At 37.8% G+C, this 24,558-nt stretch overlaps 1 protein-coding gene across 1 annotated transcript in view; it reads left to right on the top strand.

The window, feature by feature from the left end:
• EYS (eyes shut homolog) overlaps window positions 1-24,558 on the top strand; it is a 906,089-nt gene that overhangs the window by 342,190 nt on the left and 539,341 nt on the right. The window contains 1 exon segment of the mRNA XM_075747398.1: window positions 13,501-13,622. Within this exon segment, the coding sequence (XP_075603513.1) occupies window positions 13,501-13,622 (122 nt within the window).

The following is a 24,558-nucleotide window of genomic DNA, read 5'->3' as shown; positions in this document are numbered from 1 at the left end:
GAAAAAAAGAGAGTGGCCTAATGATGACACAACTGCAATAACACAGGAAAAAAAGAAATAGAATTCATTACATTTGTGGACAAATTTCAGACACAAATAATCTTTTTGTAGCTTTTGATGAGATTGCCTGTCTCATCAATATGCTGCTGAAATCCCAAGAATGAAGAAAAGTCCTAGCCATGCTACAGCATCATAAATTGTAACAGATTTAATACATGTGGGTAGTGGGTACGGTGTTTGCAATACCATTAAAAGGTGTGGAGCCTCCTGAAGTCCTGTAGGCAAGCACCCTCAATACTCAGAATCAGAACTTCATTAGAGTATTAAGAGGCAAACTCCAGGAAGGCCTACAACATACAAATTACAAAAGATTGCCCTTAATAAGATCAAGCTCTCCCAGGGAGTGGAAATGAGACAGAAAAAGTTATGGCTAAGATTAAATATTTTTACAGCCTTACAAGATTAGAATGAAAGTCTTTAAATTTGCTGCTATCAAACAGAGAACAAAGTATTTTCTTTCTCTCATATGAAATATGAGCTAACAGATAAAGAGTTGTTAACCTCTACCATACAAAATATAGATAGAACCATAAAATCCAAATTCATAGTTTCTTAAACCATAACTTCCCTAAGCTTGCAGTGTTGCCTAATTACAGCACAAATTATTGATGGTTTTATTGCTTCATCCTAAATACTAGTAAAATTAATTTTAACTATATGTTAGGAAAACAGAGAAAGAAGGGAAGATAGTTCTTAACTATCAGTTAGATAGTTCTTTGAATGTAAAGTATTAACTTAGGATTTCATTGTAAGAATACTCTTTTATCTGTATAAATGTTTCATAACAGAAATCCCTTTTTAATAGTCCTTTAGTATGCTAATAAATCTAGAATTAACTTGCATTTTTCATTGAAAAGAATCAGTTTATTAAATAAAGTCTAGAGCTGCTGCTGCTGTTAAAATCATGTTCTGATTTTCAAGACAAAGTGAGACAAACACATTCAAAAGAAGAAAGGAAAAACCTGAGACTGGAAAAAGTTTCTAAAAATGGTGAGGATGCTATCACTCAATTTATCTAGTCTGGCTCCAATTTTACAGTTCCCTTTTCTCTCTCTTTATTCTGTCTAGTAAACTGTATCTTTAAAATGGTGACAACTCTTAGCTAATTAAAATATATCTCAGTATTCACTTTTGTGTTCTGTTCTACAGTATCTTTATTCATATTTTAATTGACATGATTATTAGAAGAAGCCTCAAAAGTAAACTCTCATTGATTTTTCATTTGTTTTTCAAGAGTACTTGTATTTGACTTTTGGTGACTTATTTATAAATCATGTTATGTAACAAGTGAATTAGACTGTTGGACACAATTTGTGCCTTTCCCAGAAAGTATTGATTCCCATAACAAGCCACTCTAAGACCATAAGTATTACTTACAGAAATTCTCTTGCAATCAGAAAGTGCTATGAATTTTTTTACTTGTGAATGCAGCCATCACTAGGTGACTCCGCTAAAGCAGACTCCACCAACTTCTTTGTGCGTGAACCAACTTCAGATGTGAATTACCAGGCAGCTATGTACTCTTACCTTTTGGTAATGCAAGACTGTGAGTGAAGAAACAGTGAAAAGAGCATTGAGGTTTAGCTTTTAGTTTCTGGTACAGAGGACACATATCAAATACAAACATCTGCACTGCTATGTTATTTTTTGTCCTGGGATAATTTATGGAAAATTGCACTGCATTTAGTGACTCAGAATCCAGGGACACTGGAATCCCCTTTTGGGGAACCCGGTCTGTTGAGCTCCAGGCACCCACTGGCCTTCCAGGAGCTGCAGCACCTGGCTTGGAATGGCAAAACCCTCAGCAATAAAGATGCTGAACTTTCTCATAAAGGCATGCACAGTGCTACCTGGACATTAGTAACTAGCTGTATGAGCTAAATACGTGGGGAAGTTTCCATCAGATTTTAAACTTCTGTGCATGTTGATGTCATTAAAAAAGCAAAGAACAGTGACACAGCTCTGAAAACCAGCACAATCAAGCCCCAAGAGTTGCAAATTCAGCCCCACATGAAACGTGGATCCACATTCCCGTTCTTTCAAATACCTGACTTCCAACGCACGTCTTGTTTATTTCTGTGGTGGTACAGCTATAGGATTTCCTACTGGTTTATGCTCTGAGCTTTGCATCTTCATTTGCATGCTCATAGCCTAATACTAGCACCACCTCTTATATTTAAAAATATATCCTATAGGTAACTACTGCACATCAGTTGAGGGCTGCTACCAGACACCAGCCTGGGCTGCTGCTGACAGGAGCACTCATCACTCACAGACTTTGAGCCAAACGATGCTGTTTGAAACCAAACTGACAGCGTAAGAGCTAACTGCGCCCAGAGGCAAAAGCACTTTTAGTCACAGATACATATTTAACGGTAACGACAGATGGGACAACCTGGGAGAGAAGCCGGGAGGATCAGCCTAAAGGCTTCTCACACAGTTTCCCTGCCCTGCGGCGTTGGGGGTGGAGGGAGGCGCGGACGGCGGTGCGCGGGTCAGGGCCGGTCCCTTCTTCGCCGCCATCAGAGCCCTGAAGTACTCCAACCTCCCGCCATGGCGTCCCTGCCGCCTTTCTCCCTCAGCGACCACGGCGCCTGTCAGTCATAGGAGCAGAGAGGGAGTGCCCAGTTATTATTGGCTCAGATTCCCACGGCGCCTCGCGATTGGCTGGCGCTGCGGGGGTGCTCCCCGCCTCTTGCTCTGGAAGATTCTCTGCAGGCTGGCTGGTGTCGCTATTAGCGCTTAGTGATAGGCGAGTCGCCCGAGGGTCAGCCACGTTTAAGCAGTGCTTGCCTTGTGCCAGGCTGCCACAGCAGATAAGCAAATTTTCTCTGTCTTTTAGAAGGAAACAAGGAAGTGAATGCTTCCAGTGAGAGCAAACAGCTGTCCTGGGTTGCTGTGAGGTACTGAAATGCAGAGTCACCATGTGACCAGCGGGTCGGCATGTTTCAGAGACAATGGGGTAAACTTTCTGTCATAAGAATGTAATATTAGTTAAGAAGGTTATGGTTAATTGAGGTTTATCAGGGCTCATTTTCTCACAAAGCCTGGGTTTCTGTCTTTTTTCTAATGTTCCTCTTGATAGGCGTCTTGATGATAGGTCAGGTAATGTTCCCCCTTGTTCCTCCCCCAACTCCTCTGGCGTTTCCCATTCTCATGATTTGTTCTTCATGGGCTCCTACTGGTTGCTACATTAAACCAATCTTGTCCAATCTAGAGGCTCGTTTTATGTCATTTTATGCCATTTTATGTCCATCACTAGAGCTGATCTTTGTATGCTTTTAGTTTGGAGGATGACAATGCTCTCTTTTACAGTTTATGTGTCTGATCTTGAACCTCTCTTATTCTAGTCTATAGTAATATTGGATGTGATTTAATAAAGTGTCTTCAAGTGTACATATTAATACTGGACTAGATTGAGTGAAATGGTTGTTACAGAGTCACCTTTTCTAACTTGAACCTTGTTGGTTAGCTGTCTAGCTGGTTGGTTTTATGGTAACTGTCCTTAAGGCAGAAGTGCCTAGTTTGGGACTTTGAAAAACTCACTTCTCTGTATTAGATATGATAGTGGCAGCATATTAATTGTAATGTGATTTATTATACTGAAGTGTTCTATAAAGTAGGGATGAGTGAAAGTTCAAAAGAGGAGACTTAACATCAAATAATTCTGTGAATGTCTGCGTGCTTCTAAGAACATTTGGGTTGACGTGTTTTCAGAACAGCCTGTTTCTTTAACTTTGCCCTGCTTTTGAGCCTGAGGTGGGCAAAAATGACACTTTGTGGTATTTGAAGTGGACAGATGTGATAATGGTCGTATGCTTAAAATCTAAACTTGAATCAGCTATTACGTTAAAGTACCAGATAGCTTTGTTTTATGGAAAACAGAAATTTACTGCATATTCTTACTTGATTTAAAAAGCTACCAGTAGCAACACCATGTTTGAAATTCAGAAGCAAAATATTATTTCTGGCTGTCAGTACCTAGACTATTCCTTTGGAATAGCACAGATAACAGGAGAGCTATGGAGTTACCTGACATCTAAGTAGAAAGCTGTGGACCATCTTTTAGGTGGGTCAAGTTCCTGTCAGTACTTCTGCTTAGCAGGAATGTGTTTATATGACCTTTCACTATTCGTTGAACAATTGAGCTAAACGTCAAACCAGATACACTGATCAAAGGCTGATACTCGAATGTCTGTCACTAGCTGGACTAGTTATTTGGTTTATTTTGCACAAACAACTTAAGGCTGTTGTTTTTCATTAGTTTTCCTGTGGTGTTCAGTACCTGTCACATTGGAGGTGATTTCTTTGACACATTTCTTAGTAAGCTCTAGGAGAGGAAGGAAAGAAGGGTATAAATAGAATAAATGGGAGAGATCGAGGAATAGAGACAAAAAGTAATCTATCACCGATTATTAATTATGTAAGAGATCTCAAACTGACTTTGGTTTGTTGTCATAAAATTACTGCAAGTCTGATCAGATTAGGCCCATACTTAGAATTACAATTCTAAAAACAGTAAAAAAAACCTCAACTTTTTTGCCCCCACAAATGCGTTAGCTTTCTGAAGAAGAATCATTCCCAATTAGCATCAACAATTTTTAAACACTGTGACTGTCATAGTTAGTTATTTTAATGATTGTTTTTAAATCCTTCTTACGGTCTTCTAATGCTCATATTTCTTGTAGTGTCTCCTAGAATAACATTTTAAAATAACTAGAAAAATACAAGATTACAGAGGCACGGATTTGTTACTGAGTATTTTTCCTTTTTCTCTAAACCTAACACAGGATGTTTAATATTGGCCATGCTTAAATGGAAAACGTGTTGATATAGGTAAAAGCCATTTTGCATGTTTGTATGCCTCAGCATGTTGTGGATAAATCTCCACAGAGAAAACTAACCCCAGCAAGATTTCTGCTGGACTATGAGAACTGCCATACCTAAACAGTGATGGAAATAATTGATTAAATTCTAAAGGCACAGGCCAGCCAGCATTTCTTTGCAATAGAAACATGAAATCTAAAATAATTTGGAGAGAAGTCTGTTGCTAGCATTAGTCATGATTTAATTTTAATAGCACTAAACTTTCAGCAAAGTAATGTATTTTTACAAATGTTCACTTTAAAATGATGAATATCAAAAGCAGTGATGATTATGAATTTATTAGCAAAGCTACCATTTTATGAAATGGTAGTGTATAAAGACATGCAGTGCAAATAACTAGTATTCCCATTTAAGATCATTTTCCTTGTGGTCACAAATTACAGCGCAGTTCGAGATATCAATATGCAGCATGTCTAGATACCAGCCATATTTTAAGCTGGAGCCCACATTGAATGAAAATGTAAACTTACCTTTACTACTGGTCTGCTATTGAAATAAGATAAAAATCATACTTTTTGCACTTATGTATTGAATGCATTTAATATAAACAGATATAGAAATATGACAATGTAAGGCAAAACTCATTACAGCTCATCAAACTTTGCCTGTACTAGCTCTTTTAAATATGCTGCTTTTTGCTAATTTAAGTAATTCATTATTTAAAAGATTGGAGAGATAAGCAAATTAAAAATGTTCTTTATTTCTCCTGTAAGCCTTGCTTAAAATTTAAATAAAAGAATTTTTTTTCCTTGATATCAGATGGTAGAGAGAGTCCCTTGGGAGGCAGTCCTGAAGGGCAAAGGGGTCCAGGAAGGCTGGACATTCTTAAAGAAGAAAGTCTTAAAGGCGCAGAAGCAAGCCATCCCTGTCAGATGAACCAGCGGGGAAGATGACTGGCCTGGCTGAACAGGGAGCTTTGGCTGGGACTCAGGAAAAGAAGGAGGGTCTACTACTCTTGGAAGAAGGGCACGCATCTCAAGAAGAATACAGGGATCTCATTAGGTCATGGGGAGATAAAATTAGGAAGGTAAAAGCCCAGCTAGAACTGCATCTGGCCACTGTTGTAAAGAATAACAAAAAATGTTTTTACAAATACGTTAACAACAAAAAGAGAGCTAAGGAGAATCTCCATCCTTTATTGGACACGAAGGGGAACATGGCAACCAAGGATGGGGAAAAGGCTGAGGTACTTAATGCCACCTTTGCCTCAGTCTTTAATAGTCAGACCAGTTGTCCACAGGGCATTCAGCCCCCTGAGCTGGAAGACAGGGATGGAGAGCAAAAGAAACCACCCATAATTCAGGAGGAAGCAGTTAATGACCTTCTACGCCACCTGGAGACGCACAAGTCTGTGGGGCCAGATGGGATCCAGCCGAGAGTACTGAGGGAGCTGGCAGAGGAGCTTGCCAAGCCACTCTCCAGCATTTATCAACAGTCCTGGTTAACAGGGGAGGTCCCAGACGACTGGAGTCTTGCCAATGTGACGCCCATCTACAAGAAGGGCCGGAAGGAAGGTCAAGGGAACTACAGGCCTGTCAGCTTGACCTCGGGGAAGGTAATGGAGCAGTTCATCTTGAGTGGGCTCACCAGGCAGGTGCAGGACAACCAGGGGATCAGGCCTAGCCAGCATGAGTTCATGAAAGGCAGGTCCTGCTTGACCAACCTGATCTCCTTCTATGAACAGATGACCCGCCTAGTGGATGAGGGAAAGGCTGTAGATGTTATCTACCTGGACTTCAGTAAAGCCTTCAATGCTATCTCCCACAGCATTCTCCTAGAGAAGCTGGCAGCTCATGGCTTAGACAGGTGCATTCTTTGCTGGGTAAAAAAACTGGCTGGAAGGCCAAGCCCAGAGGGTTGTGGTGAATGGAGTTAAATCCAGTTGGCAGCCTGTCACAAATGGTGTTCCCCAGGGCTCAGTCTTGGGGCCGGTCTTGTTTCATATCTTTATCAATGATCAGGATGAGGGGATTGAGTGTGCCCTCAGTAAGTTTGCAGATGACATCAGATAGGGCGGGAATGTTGGTCTGCTCGAGGATAGGAAGGCTCTGCAGAGGGATCTGGACAAGCTCGATTGATGGGCCGAGGCCAACTGCATGAGGTTTAAGAAGGCTCAGTGCCAGGTCCTGCACTTGGGTCGCAACAATCCCATGCAAAGCTACTGGCTTTGGGAAGAGTGGCTGGAAAGCTGCCTGGTGGAAAAGGACCTGGGGGTGCTGGTTGACAGCTGGCTGAACATGAGCCAGCGGTTGCCAGCAGTGTGCCCAGGTGGCCAAGAAGGCCAGCAGCATCCTGGTTGTATCAGAAATAGCATGGCCAGCAGGACTAGGGAAGTGATTGTCCCCTTGTACTCAGTTTTGGTGAGGCCGCACCTCAAATACTGTGTTCCGTTTTGGGCCCCTCATTACAAGAAGGACATTGAGGTGCTGGAGCATGTCCAGAGAAGGGCAATGAAGCTGGTGAAGGATCTGGAGCACAAGTCTTATGAGGAGCAGCTGAGGGAACTGGGGTTGTTTAGCCTGGAGAAAAGGAGGCTGAGGGGAGACCTTATCACTCTCTGCAACTACCTGAAAGGAGGTTGTAGCCAGGTGGATGTTGGTCTCTTCTCCCAAGGAACAAGCAAAAGGACAAGAGGAAATGGTCTCAAGTTGCGTCAGGGGAGATTCAGATTGGATATTAGGAAAAATTTCTTCACCGGAAGAGTGGTCAGACATTGCAACAGGCTGCCCAGAGAAGTGGTGGAGTCAGCATCCCTGGACGTGTTCAAATAATGTGTAGATGTGGCACTTCAGGACATGGTTTAGTAGACATAGTGATGTTGGGTTGATGGTTGGACTTGATCATGGATGTTTTTTCCAACCTTAAAAATTCTATTCTGTGATTCTCGATAATAAATAATTTATAATAATTTAGGATTATTAGAATATAAGTAGGTTTGGAAGGACAAATAAATATAGTGGTCAGCATTTTTAATGTCAAACTGTTTAGGGAAGGATATATGAATAAAAATAGTAGATAAGCTTTTGAAAAACATAATACTATCTCAATTTTTATAGATAGCTAGTACTTAATATTGTTATTTATCATAGTATTTCACATTTTGCAGTGCTTAACGCAAAAATCACATAGGCTTTGTAACTTACATAGCAAGAGTGAAATAAACGCACTTTTTTTCTGATAAAGTAACACATAAGAATATGACAGCTAATGATTCTAATAATAAAATTCAGTAACTGATTTTGGTAATTTTTTAAATAGTGTTTTTACCAGAACCAGTCAGTTGTAGCACTGTTTAGAAATTAGACTTTTTATTGTAGTTTTTCTACACTTCCAAATTCATGTTTCATATTTTTTCCACCTTAGTCTTTCATGTTGCTATTATAATTTTTCAATTAATATCAGTATTAATAATCATATTGTAAACTTCATGGCACTTACCCCCGAAAAGTGTTTCTTTGCCTTGAGTTAGGCAAGCTGACTCTTACCTATTAGGGAATTATTAACTAATATGAGAGCAAGCCACATATGTCTTTCAGACTATGAAAAACAGCCAATTGCAGATTTTCTTCATGCCTCAGAAGTCAATACTGTTTCACTTTTGGAACAACATTATTAATACATTCACTGTTCCAACATACTGTAAAGAACAGGTAAATAGCTCATTACAAGAAGACTGAGAGGTAGTGCAGTTGCTGGGACTTCATTCTGTGTAGATTTTGGTTTAGCTTGGTTTTCTTTAGTAGAAGATTAAGTATTAAACCAACAGAAGATGAACAGGTATCCTGTTTTTAACTACTTTTTTTTTTTTTTAAAATCTTCCTTATTTAAGATACAAATGCAAGCAGACTTGCATAATGAAAACAATGTCATAATGAAAAATAGGAATAATGTATTTTTGTTAGGGAATATGTATGGTTATGTAAATGGTTAAATCAATAATAAAAGTGAAGCCTTAAAGTAGCAACTCAGAAGAGCCTCTTACATTAACAAAAAAGGCTGCTTAAATAATGTTAGAAACTCAATATGGTTTAGAGCAATTGCAAATATGATTTCACAGATGCTTACATTTTTATGTTCACATTTATTTCACAAGGTTAAATGAACTGCTGTTAGCACTAACAAAATTAAGTTGCATGAAGGTTTTCTGTAGGAAAAAGCGCTGCTTCTAACAGAACAGAATTTTGTGATTAAAAGTTTTGTGTAGAGGCAAAAAACCCATAATTTTTCAGTAGAAAAGAAACCTCAAGGGCAAACCTGGAGTTTCTTGTTGGAGTATATCTCCCGTTATGTGCCAATGATAAGTCTTATGATATGCTCATCCTGTTTGGCCTTCCTGGAAAAAGAGTTGCACCATAAGAAATGTGTTCTGGCAGAAATGCTTGGAACACATAGAATAAAGGGAGATTTTTTTACATTTCCTTTTGTGTGTTTCTGTTTCCAAGCAAGATATTTTTTGTCCACCCCCCAAAAATGCCCCAACTCTATAGTATCTTTAAAAATGAAATTACTTCCATTCAAATTTTGCTTTACACATGGTAAAAGTACCTGGAGTATATATCTGTATGGTAAAAATTCTGCTCAACTTACACATGCTTGAAGATTTACCATGTTCATAATTCAGATCCTTGTTGTGTGTGATGAACCTTTTTCATTGTAGTTTCTATTTGCCAGATGTTCAGTTGCCGTTTTCCAGTAAAGTAACATTGACTAGGGCTTAAGGAAATAAGACGAATTCTTCATTTGCAGTGTTGGAGAAGGGAAAATATGCAAATACTCTTAAGTAACACTTCCTTACTGCACACACTGTTAATTGGATAAAGACTTGCTAGTGTGCAATATATGGTTCTGGGTATGTATGCCAGGAGATTAAAAAAATTACAGTTTCTGACCCTGTGTATAGCTGGTAAAACCCACCTTTCTTATAAATACTGTGCTGTACATTATAGAAGGGAAAGCTATGTACAAGGAATAATGATGGTGTTATTTATGATTTATTGTGTTCTTTAGAGGACAAGCAAAAGATGGTTTGGAGGAACTGAAAGGTACCATGTATTTTCATCTGTCTACAATTGATAGTAATACATAATTATAATAAAGGGGAAGAAATACGTAATAGGTGTCAAATCCTATTCCTCCAGTCTCTTCCTTGGTTCACTGCATACTTTCCACTACGCAGCTTCCTGTCATTTTATATTGTTCAGTGTATATCGTGTCCTGACTGACAGTCCCACCTCTCTCAGCCTTTCCTGATATGAGAGATGTGCCAGTCTCTTGATAATGTTAGTGGCCCTTCGCTGGACTCTCTCCAGTAGCTCCATGTCTCCTGTGCTGGGGAGCTCCGAACCAGCACTCCAGGTGTGGCCTCTTCAGTGCTGAGCAGAGGGTGAGGGTCACCTCCCTTGACCTGCTGGCAAAGCTGCTCCTAATGCAGCCCAGGGTACTTTAGTCTTTCTGCTGCAAGGGCACATTGCTGGCTCATGTTCAACTTGGTGTCCACCAGGACCCCCAGGTCCTTCTTTGCAAAATCTGTTATCTATCAATACCTTTTTTATGTACCTATTCTTACATATAATTTATTGTAACATGGCACCTTCAGTTATTGTAAATCTACACAGAGATGAAATAATAGATATTTTAGTTTACATATACTTCACCTACGCATGATACATGTATATGTGAGTAATGTTTTGTGCTTGATGTGACAATCCTCCTGTTAGGAGAAATCTGCAAAGCATAGAATTTCAGTAACTGATTGATAGATGGTTTTAGTGAGACCAGAAGAAATACTGCTGCTTTCTAAACAAAACTGTTGACAGCCACCTTTCACTTCTTATTTTTGTAATCCATTGCTGGAAGAGTTTTTTGGAAGTAAGTCATTATGTCACATTACTGGTTTATGTGAAAACAACCTGACAATAGAACAGTTTTTAAGAGATGTCTAGTTACTTATGCTATGGATTAGTAGTCCCCATTTTTGCCTTTTGTGTTTGTAGCATCTTTTTTTTTTCCATTCTAACACTTCTTTTCATGGTAGTGATAAATATGCAGAGAATTGAGGGAATCTCAGAAAAAAAATCCAATTCATTAAAATATTTAATAACTAATTTGGGCGTGGCTGTGATGTAATAGAAAACATTAACATGTGGGCTAGTAATGCAATTTGTCTGAATGTATTTTCTTTTTTCTTTCCTCGGCGCAACTCCCAGAAACTTATTTTCTCTTTCCAAGTTCATCTCTCAGTATTTTATTTTAAAAATACAATATATTTTAACAAAATCTTTTTGTCTCCTATATTAACCTTTGTTCTTCCACTTCTTGGACTTATGCTGCCAATTTTATGCTCTCCTCACGGAGAATATTTTGCAATTCTTGAGCCTGAGTTCAGGAGTACAGAGCAATAACAGTAAACTGTAAACTAAGCTCTTTTTTTCTTTTCTTGTTTTTTTTGTTTTTAACAGATGGAGTCCACAGGTTGCAAATTGTATTTAGTTGCATGGAATAGCCTTGCCAATGTAAAACACAGAGGACAAAATGTTACTTTCTTTTTTTGACTAGAATATGTAGTTGACTTACCAGTATATACTGAGCTCATCTTGAGTGTCCAACATGCTTTCAGGGAGTTATTTTTCTTTTGTCTTACTTTTCTTTGTAAATGTTACCGAGATTTAATTTTTGTCAAAATGCCATATCTTAACTGAGAAAGGTACCATCGAATTTTATTTTCTGGCTCTTAAAATATATTTCAGTGGGTTCAGAAAATCCATGTTACATAAATCATGGGTGTGTCCCAAGTAGGCATAGCAACTTGTTAGTCAGCATGAGCACAACATAAATACAATGCAGTTCAGAAAAATACGAATCACAAATATGCTGTGTACAAATTGGTTGGCGCAAAAGTTGATTTGACCAACTGTAGTGGAATATATAATGTAAATAATTTAAGTATTGGAATCAGTGGAGCAGTTCCACACTATATGACACCTCGACAATCATACTGAGCTTGACTTTAAACCATTAATGTCCTTTCTTTTTTGTTTTGTTAACATTGTTCCAATAAAATACTCAAAGCTTTTAATTTGGCAGGAGAGGGTAAGAGTATCAACATAGAAAGGTCTGGGACAATTGCCCAATATGCATTTCTTTCAGAGTTCTGATGCTTATTATATTTTTAAACTGTATTAGGAAATTAAATAACTTCTCTTTACTGCTACTGTACTGTTTCCAAAGTGCAGATTCAGTAACAAAACAGCTAAAATGCTACAATATGATTTGCAGACGGTAAACACCCGTAGATGCCACAATGCTGACACATTTGATCATCATGCTATGACAGTTTATTTACGCACTCAAGTTTAAAAAAAACCTCCTGAACTGTTTTTGCTGTCTCTTAATGGCTTCCAATTTACATGGATTTTAATAGGCTTTAAAATCTACCCTGAAGGCTGTTGCAATGTTTAGCAAGTAATGAAATAATTTACATTAGTCATGCTTACCATTAAAGGGTTTCCTAACTTTTGGTAGAAAGAAGCCTTGTTAGAAGCAAACATGTTGCAAAAGAAGCAATTAAAACTTCTCCTGAATGGAAGTGTTTGCATTGCTGCCCTTCTCTAATTAAGAATCAATTCAGCAGATGCTTACCTTTTTTTTTTTTTTTTTAGTAGAACATAGGAAAAAAGATGCTTTATGCTTTTCACTTCTGTGAGACTATGTCAAAAAACCCATTGCATGCAGATACTGGATAATTTTGAAGCTGGAGGTAATACTGGAGTATGGTTACAATTTGGTATAATAGCTTTGCAGTGTAATGAAAAATGTCCGGTAATACCTGCCATTTTAAGGTGGATATATACACTGCTGAAGTTTTATTTAGTTTAAGCAGTCAAGAATTTATCACTCGCAACACCTGATCATTAGTGTATTTAATGCAGTCACCATAGGGCTAGAAGACTTGTATTTATGCTGTCTGGATTACTTGCTACCTAATACACCCTGTATTCTATCTAATACACTCTATAGGGGAAAGTATTTCTCATGTCATGAGTTGTCTAGTACTGCTTTATTAAGATACTGATGCACAATTTCATATTAAAGGTGTTAAATTGGATAGCTATATAATCCTGAGAATTTCCATAATAAATTATTTTATATTGAGTTCTGTTTGGGTTGCATGCTGAACAGTACAAGTGAGATGATTGTAAATACCTGTCTTACAGGCATGTGAGTGTACTATCTAAGAAAAGTAATTTTACAGAAGAGATAATATATTTTATTAGAAAAACTTGGAGGAGGGAGGAAGAGAGAAAAAGGATTGGGGTACACAAGTTGATTATACAAAAAGGTAGATGATAAATAGTGTTGCATACCTACCTCATAACCTCTTTTTTCATCATATTAGTAAGTCAAACTATTGATAAATTTATAAAAATGTCAAGTTTAGTTTTGAAATGGTGAAGCACCTGTTAGAAGACAAAAAGTGCACAACAATGAGTAGTTATATCTGTTTTATTAAAAATACAAAAAGTAACATTATTTATTTTACTTAATACATTACAGAGATACCAGTGTGTTTGCTTGCCTGGATGGGAAGGACCATTTTGTGAATATGAATCAAATGAATGTAATTCAGAGCCTTGTAAAAACAACGGCACCTGCATGGATCTTTTCGACAGCTATCGGTAAGCACTGCTTCTTCTCACTGTATGTTCTAGGAATGACAGACTTACACATCCAGTTGTTTTATTTCTCAGCTTGGCAAATGGAATGTTGTTACACAAAGAACTTGTGTCATGGATACACTGCTTCATTGCACCTTCATTTGAAATCAGCAGATGTAATTAATTGTAGATGGAAAAGTAAAAAAAAAAAGCATCAATTCAAAACACTTAGCAAGTAATGTAATCTGGAATTGTATTTTGTCGAAGAAAAGAGAGGATCTCTTTCTGTCACATATGGCCTGTAAGCTCAGGAGATGCTATAAAAGTAGGGGGAGTGGACATAGTTGTACAATCTTAGATGAAGAGATTATATCATTGCTGCCACCTTGTGGCTTCAAATGACAACAAAATAGTAATTTAAAATTAGCAGCCACACTGTGAGAAGGCATGAGAATTTGACACTAACTATTATTTTTAACTCCAACGCCAATCTTGATTTCATGCATGCATTTATGATTTAAAAATTATTTTGTTTCAGTATTATGAGCATAAGGACTCTAAACAATCTAGCAATCAGCTTCTGTTATTTATAGCCAGGGTTTACCTATATTATGATGTCAATACTGGAACAGTCCTTCTGTATCTGAATATAAACTCTTAATAGATACTGATGTAGCTGCATAAAGAACACAGTGTAATGACTGTACACAGTACACAGTCTAGTTGCTGTGCAGTGATTATATTCATGGTAATATAGACAGTAATCAGAAAGAAAACCTACCACAGTTGAAAACAGACAAACAATTCCCCAGATAGCCAAAGATAAGTTTAACAAAGTTAAACTATATATATAATACAATTTTTTGCATTAGTTTATGTTCAGAATTTAACTGAAATAATTTGCATTATCTTAGAACTGCATTTTTGTTTAGTGTTAGATGTGCTATTTTGGTATAATTTTTTTCCAGTACAAAACCAGAAAAAAAGTCTAGTGAGGTTGAGAAAAATCTGTTCAATTGTTTTAAATTGCCTTTTTCACTTTTTTAAGTCTATTGGGACACAAAACAATTTGTTAAAGTTTTTTTTTATTTTTGTAGTTCTTATTTTTGTGACATTTGTAATTTGTAGTCTACTAATGAAAAATAATTCTATAGCATTATACTGTTTATGTCTGATTAGCTGTTACATTATGGCAATTTGAATTCTTACCTGATCTAATGGTTGTGTAGGCAAATGTACAGTTTCACCATCCTCAAAGATAATCCTAGGTGCATGAATATTTTGCAACCATGTATCTTTATCTGTCCTTACATTTTACCTATTTTTTCAGCCTCTGGAAGCATTATATATATTGCAGAAGGTAACATGGCTTTTCCTGATTTTATTCATAGCTGCATCAACTATATATGAGAAAATGCAAGGATTCCCTATTGTTTAATGAGGAAAAAAAAGGCTCAAAAAGTACTTTTTCTGGATTTGGCAAATACTGAACTGTTAGAGAAAATGTTTACAAGAGAATTGGTTTGAACTGTAAGCACCACACATATTTTCCCTCACAGCTGTTTGTCCTAGTTGACATAACAAAGCACGAAAATTAGAGATATGGTTGAATCATCATGATGAACCAAACAAAACCAGCTGCTTCAGAGATACCTGTAGTTGAAACTGGGAGTCAAAGATTTGGCAACCACCAGGGAAATGAGTCTACACCAATGTTTTTGTTGCATGATCTGAAGCAATTTCATTTCAATCATTCAGTTGTTCTAGTTTATACTCACAGATGTTAAAAGACATTCTGCTTTTTTTTTTTACAGTTACTCTCAGTTAATATCAAAAAAGTATTGGTTTATATTGTCTTTTTTAACACTTTTCAAAAGTGCAGCAACGAGACAAAGTGTTCATGTCATGGTAGCTAAGCAGTGACAGTGACTAGTATCTGATCCTGAGGACATCCAGCCATATCTTTAAAATTAAACATATCCTGTTCTAACAGGATAACTGAATTCTAGCAGCCTAATAGAAAAGATCATTGGCATTCTTGAGCTGTGCCTAGACATTGTTTTGGACTGGACTAGTTGGTCTGGACGAAAGTCAGGCCAGGAACTGTTTTGAGAATGCAACAGTGATAGACAACGCAATTTCCTTGTGTGTGGCCGTGTTCTGGTACTGTTTATTTTCCTGGTGTAAGTTTAGCTGCTGGATGTGATACTCAGAATTTTCTGCATTTCTTGGAAGCTGGCCACACCACTGCTAGTACTTGATACCACTTCTCACTTGAATTAATGTAAAGAAGAGATAACACAGCTTTCTTTTATGCCTTTGATAATACTCATTTGTTTACTTTCTCTTTAAGTATTTGCAAATCCATCTGAAAACGTCAGTTCTTGAAAAACTAGATAATTCATTGTGCAAAAGCATAAAAAAATATGTTTTTGTATGGAAAATAAAACCAGAAAATATAATACAAAAGCAAATATTTTTTAACAAGTTTTAAATCTGTAATAATGAGAAAAATAATGCAAACCATAATTACTAATTAAAGCCTTCTCAGTTTCCATATTTTTATTTTAAAAAATCAGAATAAGAAATTTAAAATAAGATAGATACTGAATCAGTAGGTAAGCTGAGTTGTTAAATGTAAAGCATTTGTTACATAATTCCTGTTTCATTCCAGTTAATTTTTATTCAGCTGATAAACTAAAAAATTTCTTTTTCTCCCTTCTCACTTTTCAGTTTGGCACACGGCACAGCAAAGAACGGAATTCAGAATAGTTTCATGCATATATTTCCAGTACCCTGTGAACCTCACTCTAATTCTCACGATAGCATAATCTCTCAAATTCTGTCTCTGAACATTTATAGACAGATGCATCTATTATCAGCTGAATTCCCTATTTTTCCTCTATCCTATTGTATCATCTCTCTTGATACTTCTGAGGTTTTGCCCTAATAACATCAAACCCTAATTAAAGCCCTTGTGTCTCCTTTACTGTTGCCAATTTACAAGGAAACTTGAAGTGAAAATATCTTCAACTCTTCCTGCAAAATAATAGGCGACGTAGTTTTATGGATGAACAGGTGTTTCTAATGATACAGAATAGTTTGGAACTTGGCTGTAATCATTATGACATTAAAACTTGGGAGAATTAACCAAAATACTCAATTCTTTCTGTATATCCATATTGAATCCCACAGATTCATGCTATTTGACATTTTGTCAGTATTCATTGTTGAGGTTGTTACAAAGAATAAAGATGGTAAGTGTGTTGTTGCTGCTTTCTTTTTATATACCAATGGACTTTTCCATACTAACCAGGAAATTAGGCTTACTTAAGTATATTTCCTTATGCTATCGATCTCATATTCTTTATAACACTTTTAATGTTTGCTTCAGTAGAGAAAAGTTATCCTTTGTCAGGTTGAATCCATCCATTAAGAAACAATTTTATAATCTCTGTGTAAATTGAAGACCAGTTCTATTTTTATACCTGTATTTTATCCTTTTTCCTCTTTGTTACTTTTTTTTTAACATTTTCCTTTTTTAAAAACTTAAATACAGAATAGTCATCCTTACAGTATCTTTGTTTACTGATTGGGACTGATGCTGACTGTATTAGTCAAACAGTGCCAGTCCTTAGCACCAGAGCTCTATCCAGAATCTCTACTCCCTGTGACTTTACTATGAAGTATAAATTGCTTTTGTTCTTTAGAGATGTTTGTTGAATATATAGATGCATATATTTGTTAGGAAATTAGTGATCTCTGTGATGGGTATATTTAAAAAGATTGACAAACTATGCAATTTCCAAACTTCAGAATGACTCTTCACTGGATTGCTGATATTCATTAACATTACACATTCTCAAAGGTTAATTCTTAATCACTGCTATTTATTATCATTGCATATACAACACCATTAGTCCTTACCATTAGAAACTTTACAAGCTAATACTATTTTCATTTATATAGGTATATTTATGTGTTATTTATATTTGTATAATAGTGCAATACTATGGAACTGAAGCTGTTTAGTTAGCACTGCTGGCTGTGGCTGTTGATAGTTCTTAGTTGCTGAGGTCAAGGTAGTCAGTCCCTAGAGTTCTTCAGTGAGGGAACCAGGAACCACAGTGGGCTGTCTTCTTTTTTCCCTCTCTCTCCTCATTATCATCAATATTTTGTGCTTCTTGCCTCGTCTCCAAAAGAAAACTCTGATCTTACCTGCCCTTGACATCTTACTTTTGAAATGGGGACCCCTTCTTGTTTCACTTACTTTTGCAGACACAGACATCTTTCCTGCCTGGTCATTCTTATCCTGCAGATTTTCCTTCTGGCACATGTTTTCTTCACCCTATTCGTGCAGCTATATCACAGGTCTCCATTTGCCTCTTCACAGTTAGAGATATTATTTATATATTTAAGCCCAGTTGTGTTACAAAATGCTGTAAGTGTTGTCACAGTATTAGGAAATGCTTACTCATTTTCTCCAGTTATGCTATTTTAGTGTGCTTATGTCTGGAACAAATACAAGGTACGGTTCCTTTAGCCTGCTTCTAAGCACCCTTTTTTGGGTGCAGTGGTGCTGCTCTTTGGCTACATATGATACAGATCTGAGTTTTGTCTAACATTATGACTGGGTCACATGCGGGTACTCAGTAAAAAATTGTAGATAGTTTTGTAATGTTATTTGTATGCCTCTAACTCCAGGAGCTAGCTTTTTCTTTTCAGACATGGCTGGCGCTGAAATACCTTTCTCACTAACTTCTCCAAAGACAAAAGTAGGTAAATGCCAGTGTCACCTTTTAAAATGAGGCTGAAGTTCCTTAAGCACTTGTGAGAAATTACTGATAATGTACAAAAATGTTGTCTATGTTTAAATGCTTGTCATTTAAACCCTTTTGTTGTTTATCCTGTCCTGTAAGAGGCCTTGTTTTTCCTATTTCCCTTTAGGCTACAGTTTGAAATACTGAGTTGTGTTTGCAGTGGAGGGTCTTTTGAGTAATTTCAGAACTCATCTCAAAACTGTGCTGGTCTTCCTTAGCAATGCTTTTTCAATTAATAACCATGCCACAATCACCTTTCTTCATCTTTACTTAGATAATAATTGAGACCAGCTGACAATTTGGGTAATTATGCTGTCAACCAGAGTTAGACTTGCTCCGTCTCCTTCCTGTTACTTTCTCAGTCCATTCCCAAATACAACATCTCACCCTGTAGCTCTGCTCTTTGCCTCTTAGCATTTGAAACCACATCTTCTTTTCAGAATAAAAAAAATAGTTTTTCATTGGTGTGACTGTCATCTAACTGCTCTGAGTCCTTAAAAAAGGACCCGTCTTAAATCATTAGTGTGTTCAGCGTTATGCATACCATGAACTTTAATTGCACTGTTACAGAAAAGCAGCATACTGTTTTGCTCTTTTTTTTTTTTTTTCCTTCTGGAGAGGATTTATTTGGAAAAGCAAAGTTAAAATCAGGTTCCATATTTTGTATTCTCTCAGAACTATGCAAGAATTGTTCTGTGCTAAGTTGTATGAGGAGGTGATTCCTAAATTAGGGATGGGTGAATATCTGAAAGATCCAGAAGTAAAAGAATGCATATTTATGCAGTATATTTTTAAGATATGCTTATTTCTAAATGAATGGATTTTAAACTACCATGGAATTCAAAAGTAAATTGTGATATGATTATAATTTGAATGCTGAGTTCAGTCTGCCTTCTGTTTTTACTGGCACTCCTATAAACTACTGCTATACTTTTTCTTACTTTTTCTCCCCCAGAAGCAGTAAACAGCTTTTCCTACAGATGGGGATCAGCTTGGCATTTAATGGTCCCAGATGCCAAACTCTGGAACATTTTTTTTGCAAGCAGCATCTGGCTTCTTAGCTGGCATTTCTTCAGGGTTCTTTGGCAGGCTCTTCCTCTCTTGCTGCAGAGACGTTTCCCAAAACATTTGTCTGTTGCGCTTCCGACTTTAGTTCTGACTTGTAATTTTTTTTTTTTCATCCTAGTACTAAGTTATGTATGCACCTCGTACTCAAAACCATCTTCAAAAGATTTATATGGACAGTCAGGAGATTTATTAATGAATTAGATAAATTTGTGAAAGTGCAAACAAATGTTTCCTCCAAAGATAGCAAGAGGTTTATAGTTTCATCTCTGGTAATACTGCTAACAACTGGAAATGTGTAGTGTGCTGTTTGTTATACTACAGTGTGTGAAATCAGCTTTAGGGTTTTTGTTGCCTTAGGCAAACAACAAAATATTGCTGTGCCATCTCAGTAGCATCTACTAAAAAGTCACTGACATTTTGCACCCTTTAAGATATATTTTGGCCATTATTCAACAGTTTTCTGAAAGGACAGTAGCATTTTTATTCAAAATCCCAGTGAAACATGAAATTTAAAACAACACATAGTAAGTACCTGGAAAATACCTCACCCCTCCAAACAAGCTCATCAACTTTTCCTTCCTGAACAATAGAATTTCTCCTTCTGGTATATTTAATCATCAGGTGACGTATTTTAACTATTTTTTTTGTAATATCTTTCAGTTACAGACACCCAAAGAGACATGAAATGATCATTTGATGAACTCACAGGTTAAATGGAGTGGTACAAAACAGTTTCTAAAATAGTGAAGTACCTGAGGCATAGCTTTGAGAGTGCAGGAATTTTACATAAAAGTTGTCCAAATTCATCATAGCTGTAGGGGAGTTAAACACTTTCAATGTAAATAATGTACAAATACATGAGCAGAGCTAACAGATGAAGCAGTTTGCACAGCAGTTTCTGGGCTCTGGCTTGAGATATGCTAGATTTTCTGAGGTCATCAGAGGACTACTATGAACTCTTTGAGGAGCTTCAGGGTGCCTGCTGCTCCTGGAAAGGGTAGCTATAGGAGGCTATGACTGCTAGCAAGCTGTAGCAGTTTCCCACAAGCTTTGTTGTCAACTTTTGATTGATGGGGACTTCTAGCTTTTTGTTTCCAGCTGACTCCTCTTTAGGGAGAGTCAAGCTTCCTTTCAGCAAATGCTAGAAAGATTGTATGTAACTACCAAGCCTAGAGCACAGCCAACAGAGGCAGTAGTGTAGAAGGGGGCCAGAAACTGTGTACTTAGGTAGTGAGTACCTAAGGTTAGGGCACTATCCCTGACCATCTGCAGGAGCAAGTACCTCAGCACAGCAGAGACCTCAAACCAGACTGAGCTCCTCAGGTGGGATGTAGTTCTGAAGGTCCGGGGCTGCAGAGATGTCTGGGGTCTCTTGCTGAGGCTGGGACCAGAAGATACAGTGTCCTTGCCTGCAGGAGGTACTTGTGCGCTGGAGGAGGATCTGTGCTGCCAAGGAGATTAGCTGCAGGAGGCAGTCAGCAGACTCTGCAGCTTCAGAGATGATAACAACAACATCATGTTTTGCAAGACCCTGATATAAGAACCTGAAGTCCTAACCGTAGTGAAGGAGGACCAGGCAGAGCCTGTGCTTAGGAGGCTTGGAAATGGAGACTCCGGTGATAATGAAGGCTGGAAGCTTGTGACATTGACAATAGGATGAGGGCTTCTGTCCTATTTGCAGCTCTGCAGCTGCAGAGTAGGTTCAGTGACCTGGTAGCAAAGGAGGGACTGGAAGCTCTGTCCAGTGAGGCATCTGAATCAGTTGAACCTGAGCCACGAGGTAGAAATGGGAGGAAAGGGTGAGTGAGTGCACTGGGAGATGCCCTGCTACAGGATCCTGGTGGGATGTATCACAAGTATCAGTATGTATCAGTCCTGAGGGAGCTGATTGATGTCATTGCAAGGCCACTCTTGATAATGGTCTTGGTGACGGGGAGAGGTTCCCGAGGATTGAAAGAAAGAAAGAAAATGGAAATATGCCAGAGAATGGAATGGAAAAAGGCAGAAAAAGGAAGGCCAGAAATGGAAAATGTCACTGCTATCTTCAGGAGAGGCAAGAAGGAGGATCTGGGAAACTGTGAAGGCCAAGAGCATCCTGGGCTGCGTTAGGAAAAACATCAACAGCGTGTTGAGGGAGATGATCCTTCCCCTCTACTCAGTGCTTGTACAGTACATCTGGAGTGCCATGTCCTCCTCTGGACTTCCCAGTACAAGCGAGACATGGACTGGAACACCTCCATATGAAGAAATGCAGAAAGACCTGGGACTGTTTAGCCTGGAGAAGAGAAGGCTTAGCAGGATAAATGTGTGTAATAGTGGGGGGACAAGGGGACAGGGGGACGGCACAGATAAAGAAGACAGAGTCAGATTTTTCTCAGTGGTGCCCAGTCAAAGGACAAGAGGCAACAAACAAATACAGGAAAGTCCATTTAAATGTAAGAAAAATATTTTTTTTCTTTAATGTTAGGGTGATTGAACACTGGAATAGGTTGCTTAGAAAGGTTGTGGAGTGCCATCCTTGGAGATAGCCAAAATGCAACTGGACAAGGTCTTGAGCAAGCCTGCTGTAATTGACCCTGGTCTGAGCAGCAGGTTTGAACTAGATGATCTCCAAAGGTCCGTTCCAACCTCAATGATTTTGTGCACTTCTGTTTCTTTCTGATATTATCCAGGTTTTTTGTCTGTTTATATTCATAGTTCCCTCAAAGTTTGGGCACAAGTAAAATTGACAGTAAAATTCAGCAAAAGTATACATAAACGTATACACCAGTTACTCTGCACTTCAAATCTCTTTTAAATTTAATCTACTCTTATGCTTAATGTCTGTGAAATATATGCGATTTCATATTTGCGGTTTTTCAGTTCTGGTATGTATTTTGGGATTCTGACATTTTTAAATAGGAAGTTTCATATATGTCCATAAACTGAGATCACAGAATCATAGAATGGTTTGGTTTGGAAGGGACCCCAAAGATAATCTAGTTCCAACCCCCCTGCCATGGGCAGGGACACCCTCCACTAGACCACGTTGCCCAAAGGCCCATCCAACCTGGCCTTGAACACTTCCAGGGATGGGGCATCCACAACCTCTCTGGGCAACCTATTCCAGTGCCTCACCACCCTCACAGTAAAGAATTTCTTTCTAACATCTAATCTAAATCGACCCTCCTTCAGCTTAAACCCATTACCCCTTGTCCTGTCACCACACTCCCTGATAAACAGTCCCTCACCATCTTTCCTCTAGGCCCCTTCAGGTACTGGAAGATGTTTATCATACATGTAATTATTGTAGTTAGGAGTAATAAAAAAGTGGAGTATGTAAGATTTGTATGGAAACCTTTAAAAGACATGAAAGAAAGGGCTAAAGAAGAAAGACAGACTGAACTGTGCTTCTGTTGTGTTTCATTTCTCCTCTGGTGGCTGAAATGAGAATGCAGAAAAAAAAAACCATGGATGTAAACTTTGCTTTCATTTTTTTCTCCCACAGATGATGAGATGGGGTGGGATGGAGGTGCCAGTTTCTGTAAGCATAGGTTGGAATAATTTGTAACAGATTTGGAGAAGAAATACTGAGTTGTACCGATTCTTATCCCTGCACTGACAGGGTGTGGAGAACAGGCAGACTGATTGTCCTTTTGCTTTTGAGGAAAAGCCTTAGGGTAAATTCTTAGAGCACATTGAGGTATTTCTTGTCTGTCTTCAAGCCTAAGCTCCTTGACTTCAGGATCACTGCTGAAGAGAAAATGCACAGAAAAGTGAACACATGCAATTGGAAGGACACTAGTAGTGAGGGCCAAAGGAGAAATCTGCCAGTCATTTGCAAGGACCAGTTTTAAAACTGTACAGGCACACACTGAACAGCCTGAAGTGTATATTAACAGGTGAATTCAGTACTCTAGTGCGTGTAAAAGACAGAGAAATGGTTTGCATCTAAGCACAAAGATTAAAAATAGTAGTAGTCAAATAGTTTTGCAGAGGTGGAAGAATTGACTCTGCAGAAGTTTGCCAAAACTGGGTTAGAAAACTTCATTGAATTCCTTTCTAAAAAAGGAGCTGTTCAAGAAATAAATTCAGAATTTGCTCAAAGGCATTGAGGCAAAGGAAGCAGAGGTTTAGAGAAACAGTTTGGACCATCTCAGAATATTCCTGTTGTTCAGGCTTGAAGATAAGATGGTGGTACGTTAGAAGGCAAGTATATGAGCTAAACTGCTGTTGAAATAGTGGATGAATCTTAAGGAGAAGTGCGAGAGAGATAGAAAGCTGGGTGCTCATAATGAGATTTGGTTTAATAAATTAAAATGATAGAACAAAAAAGATGCCTTATTGCCTTCAATGCAAATGACAACAGGTAGGATTGTTTCTTTGACTATTTTAAAATATTTATTTTTCCATAACCTGTTTATGGTTACCATAAAGTGAGTTACGTGACTTGTAATACTTGGCATTTTTCTACCTGACAGATCTTAGATGGAAGTCATCCCCCCCATTGTGTTATATGGCAATGATATTTAAATTGAGTAGCTTGTCTTCTATAGCTACAGTTCTAGGCAACAACAAAACTGCTGCCACCACTAAGCATTCTTCGTCGGGGGACAGTGAGAATTAGAACTAGAGTGGATAGAAATAAGATAGTCAATGAACAGAAGAATGGCTGAAAAGGTTTGCAAGACAGACTTCACTACCTCGTTATCTCTAATCCAAATCTGTTATAATGCTTCTGTTGCAGGTGATCTGTAATAGACTCAATTTTGCTTGTTCTTTTGCCCTTCATTTAACAGTTACCTAAAAGCACATTCACTTTTTTTATTCAGGAAACCTTAGTAAAATAGGAAGTTTAAACAAACAAACAAACAAAAAATGGTGCTGACACTTTAAAAATGGATCATTAGAAATAAATGGGAAAACCATCTGTCATTCTTAGCTACAGATTAGATGTTTCATGCATCAGCAGTGTCTAATACGTGCACAAAGGAATAAAATTTAGAAAGGATTATGGGCATTGCTGCTGACATTATATCCTGTTGAACCATGGAGAATGGGTAATAAACAGTTCCATGTAAAAGGAGAGG

This window comes from Balearica regulorum, chromosome 3 (assembly GCF_011004875.1).
Source record: "Balearica regulorum gibbericeps isolate bBalReg1 chromosome 3, bBalReg1.pri, whole genome shotgun sequence".
Taxonomy (NCBI): Eukaryota; Metazoa; Chordata; class Aves; order Gruiformes; family Gruidae; genus Balearica; species Balearica regulorum.
This window is presented reverse-complemented; position numbering and strand designations above follow the sequence as displayed.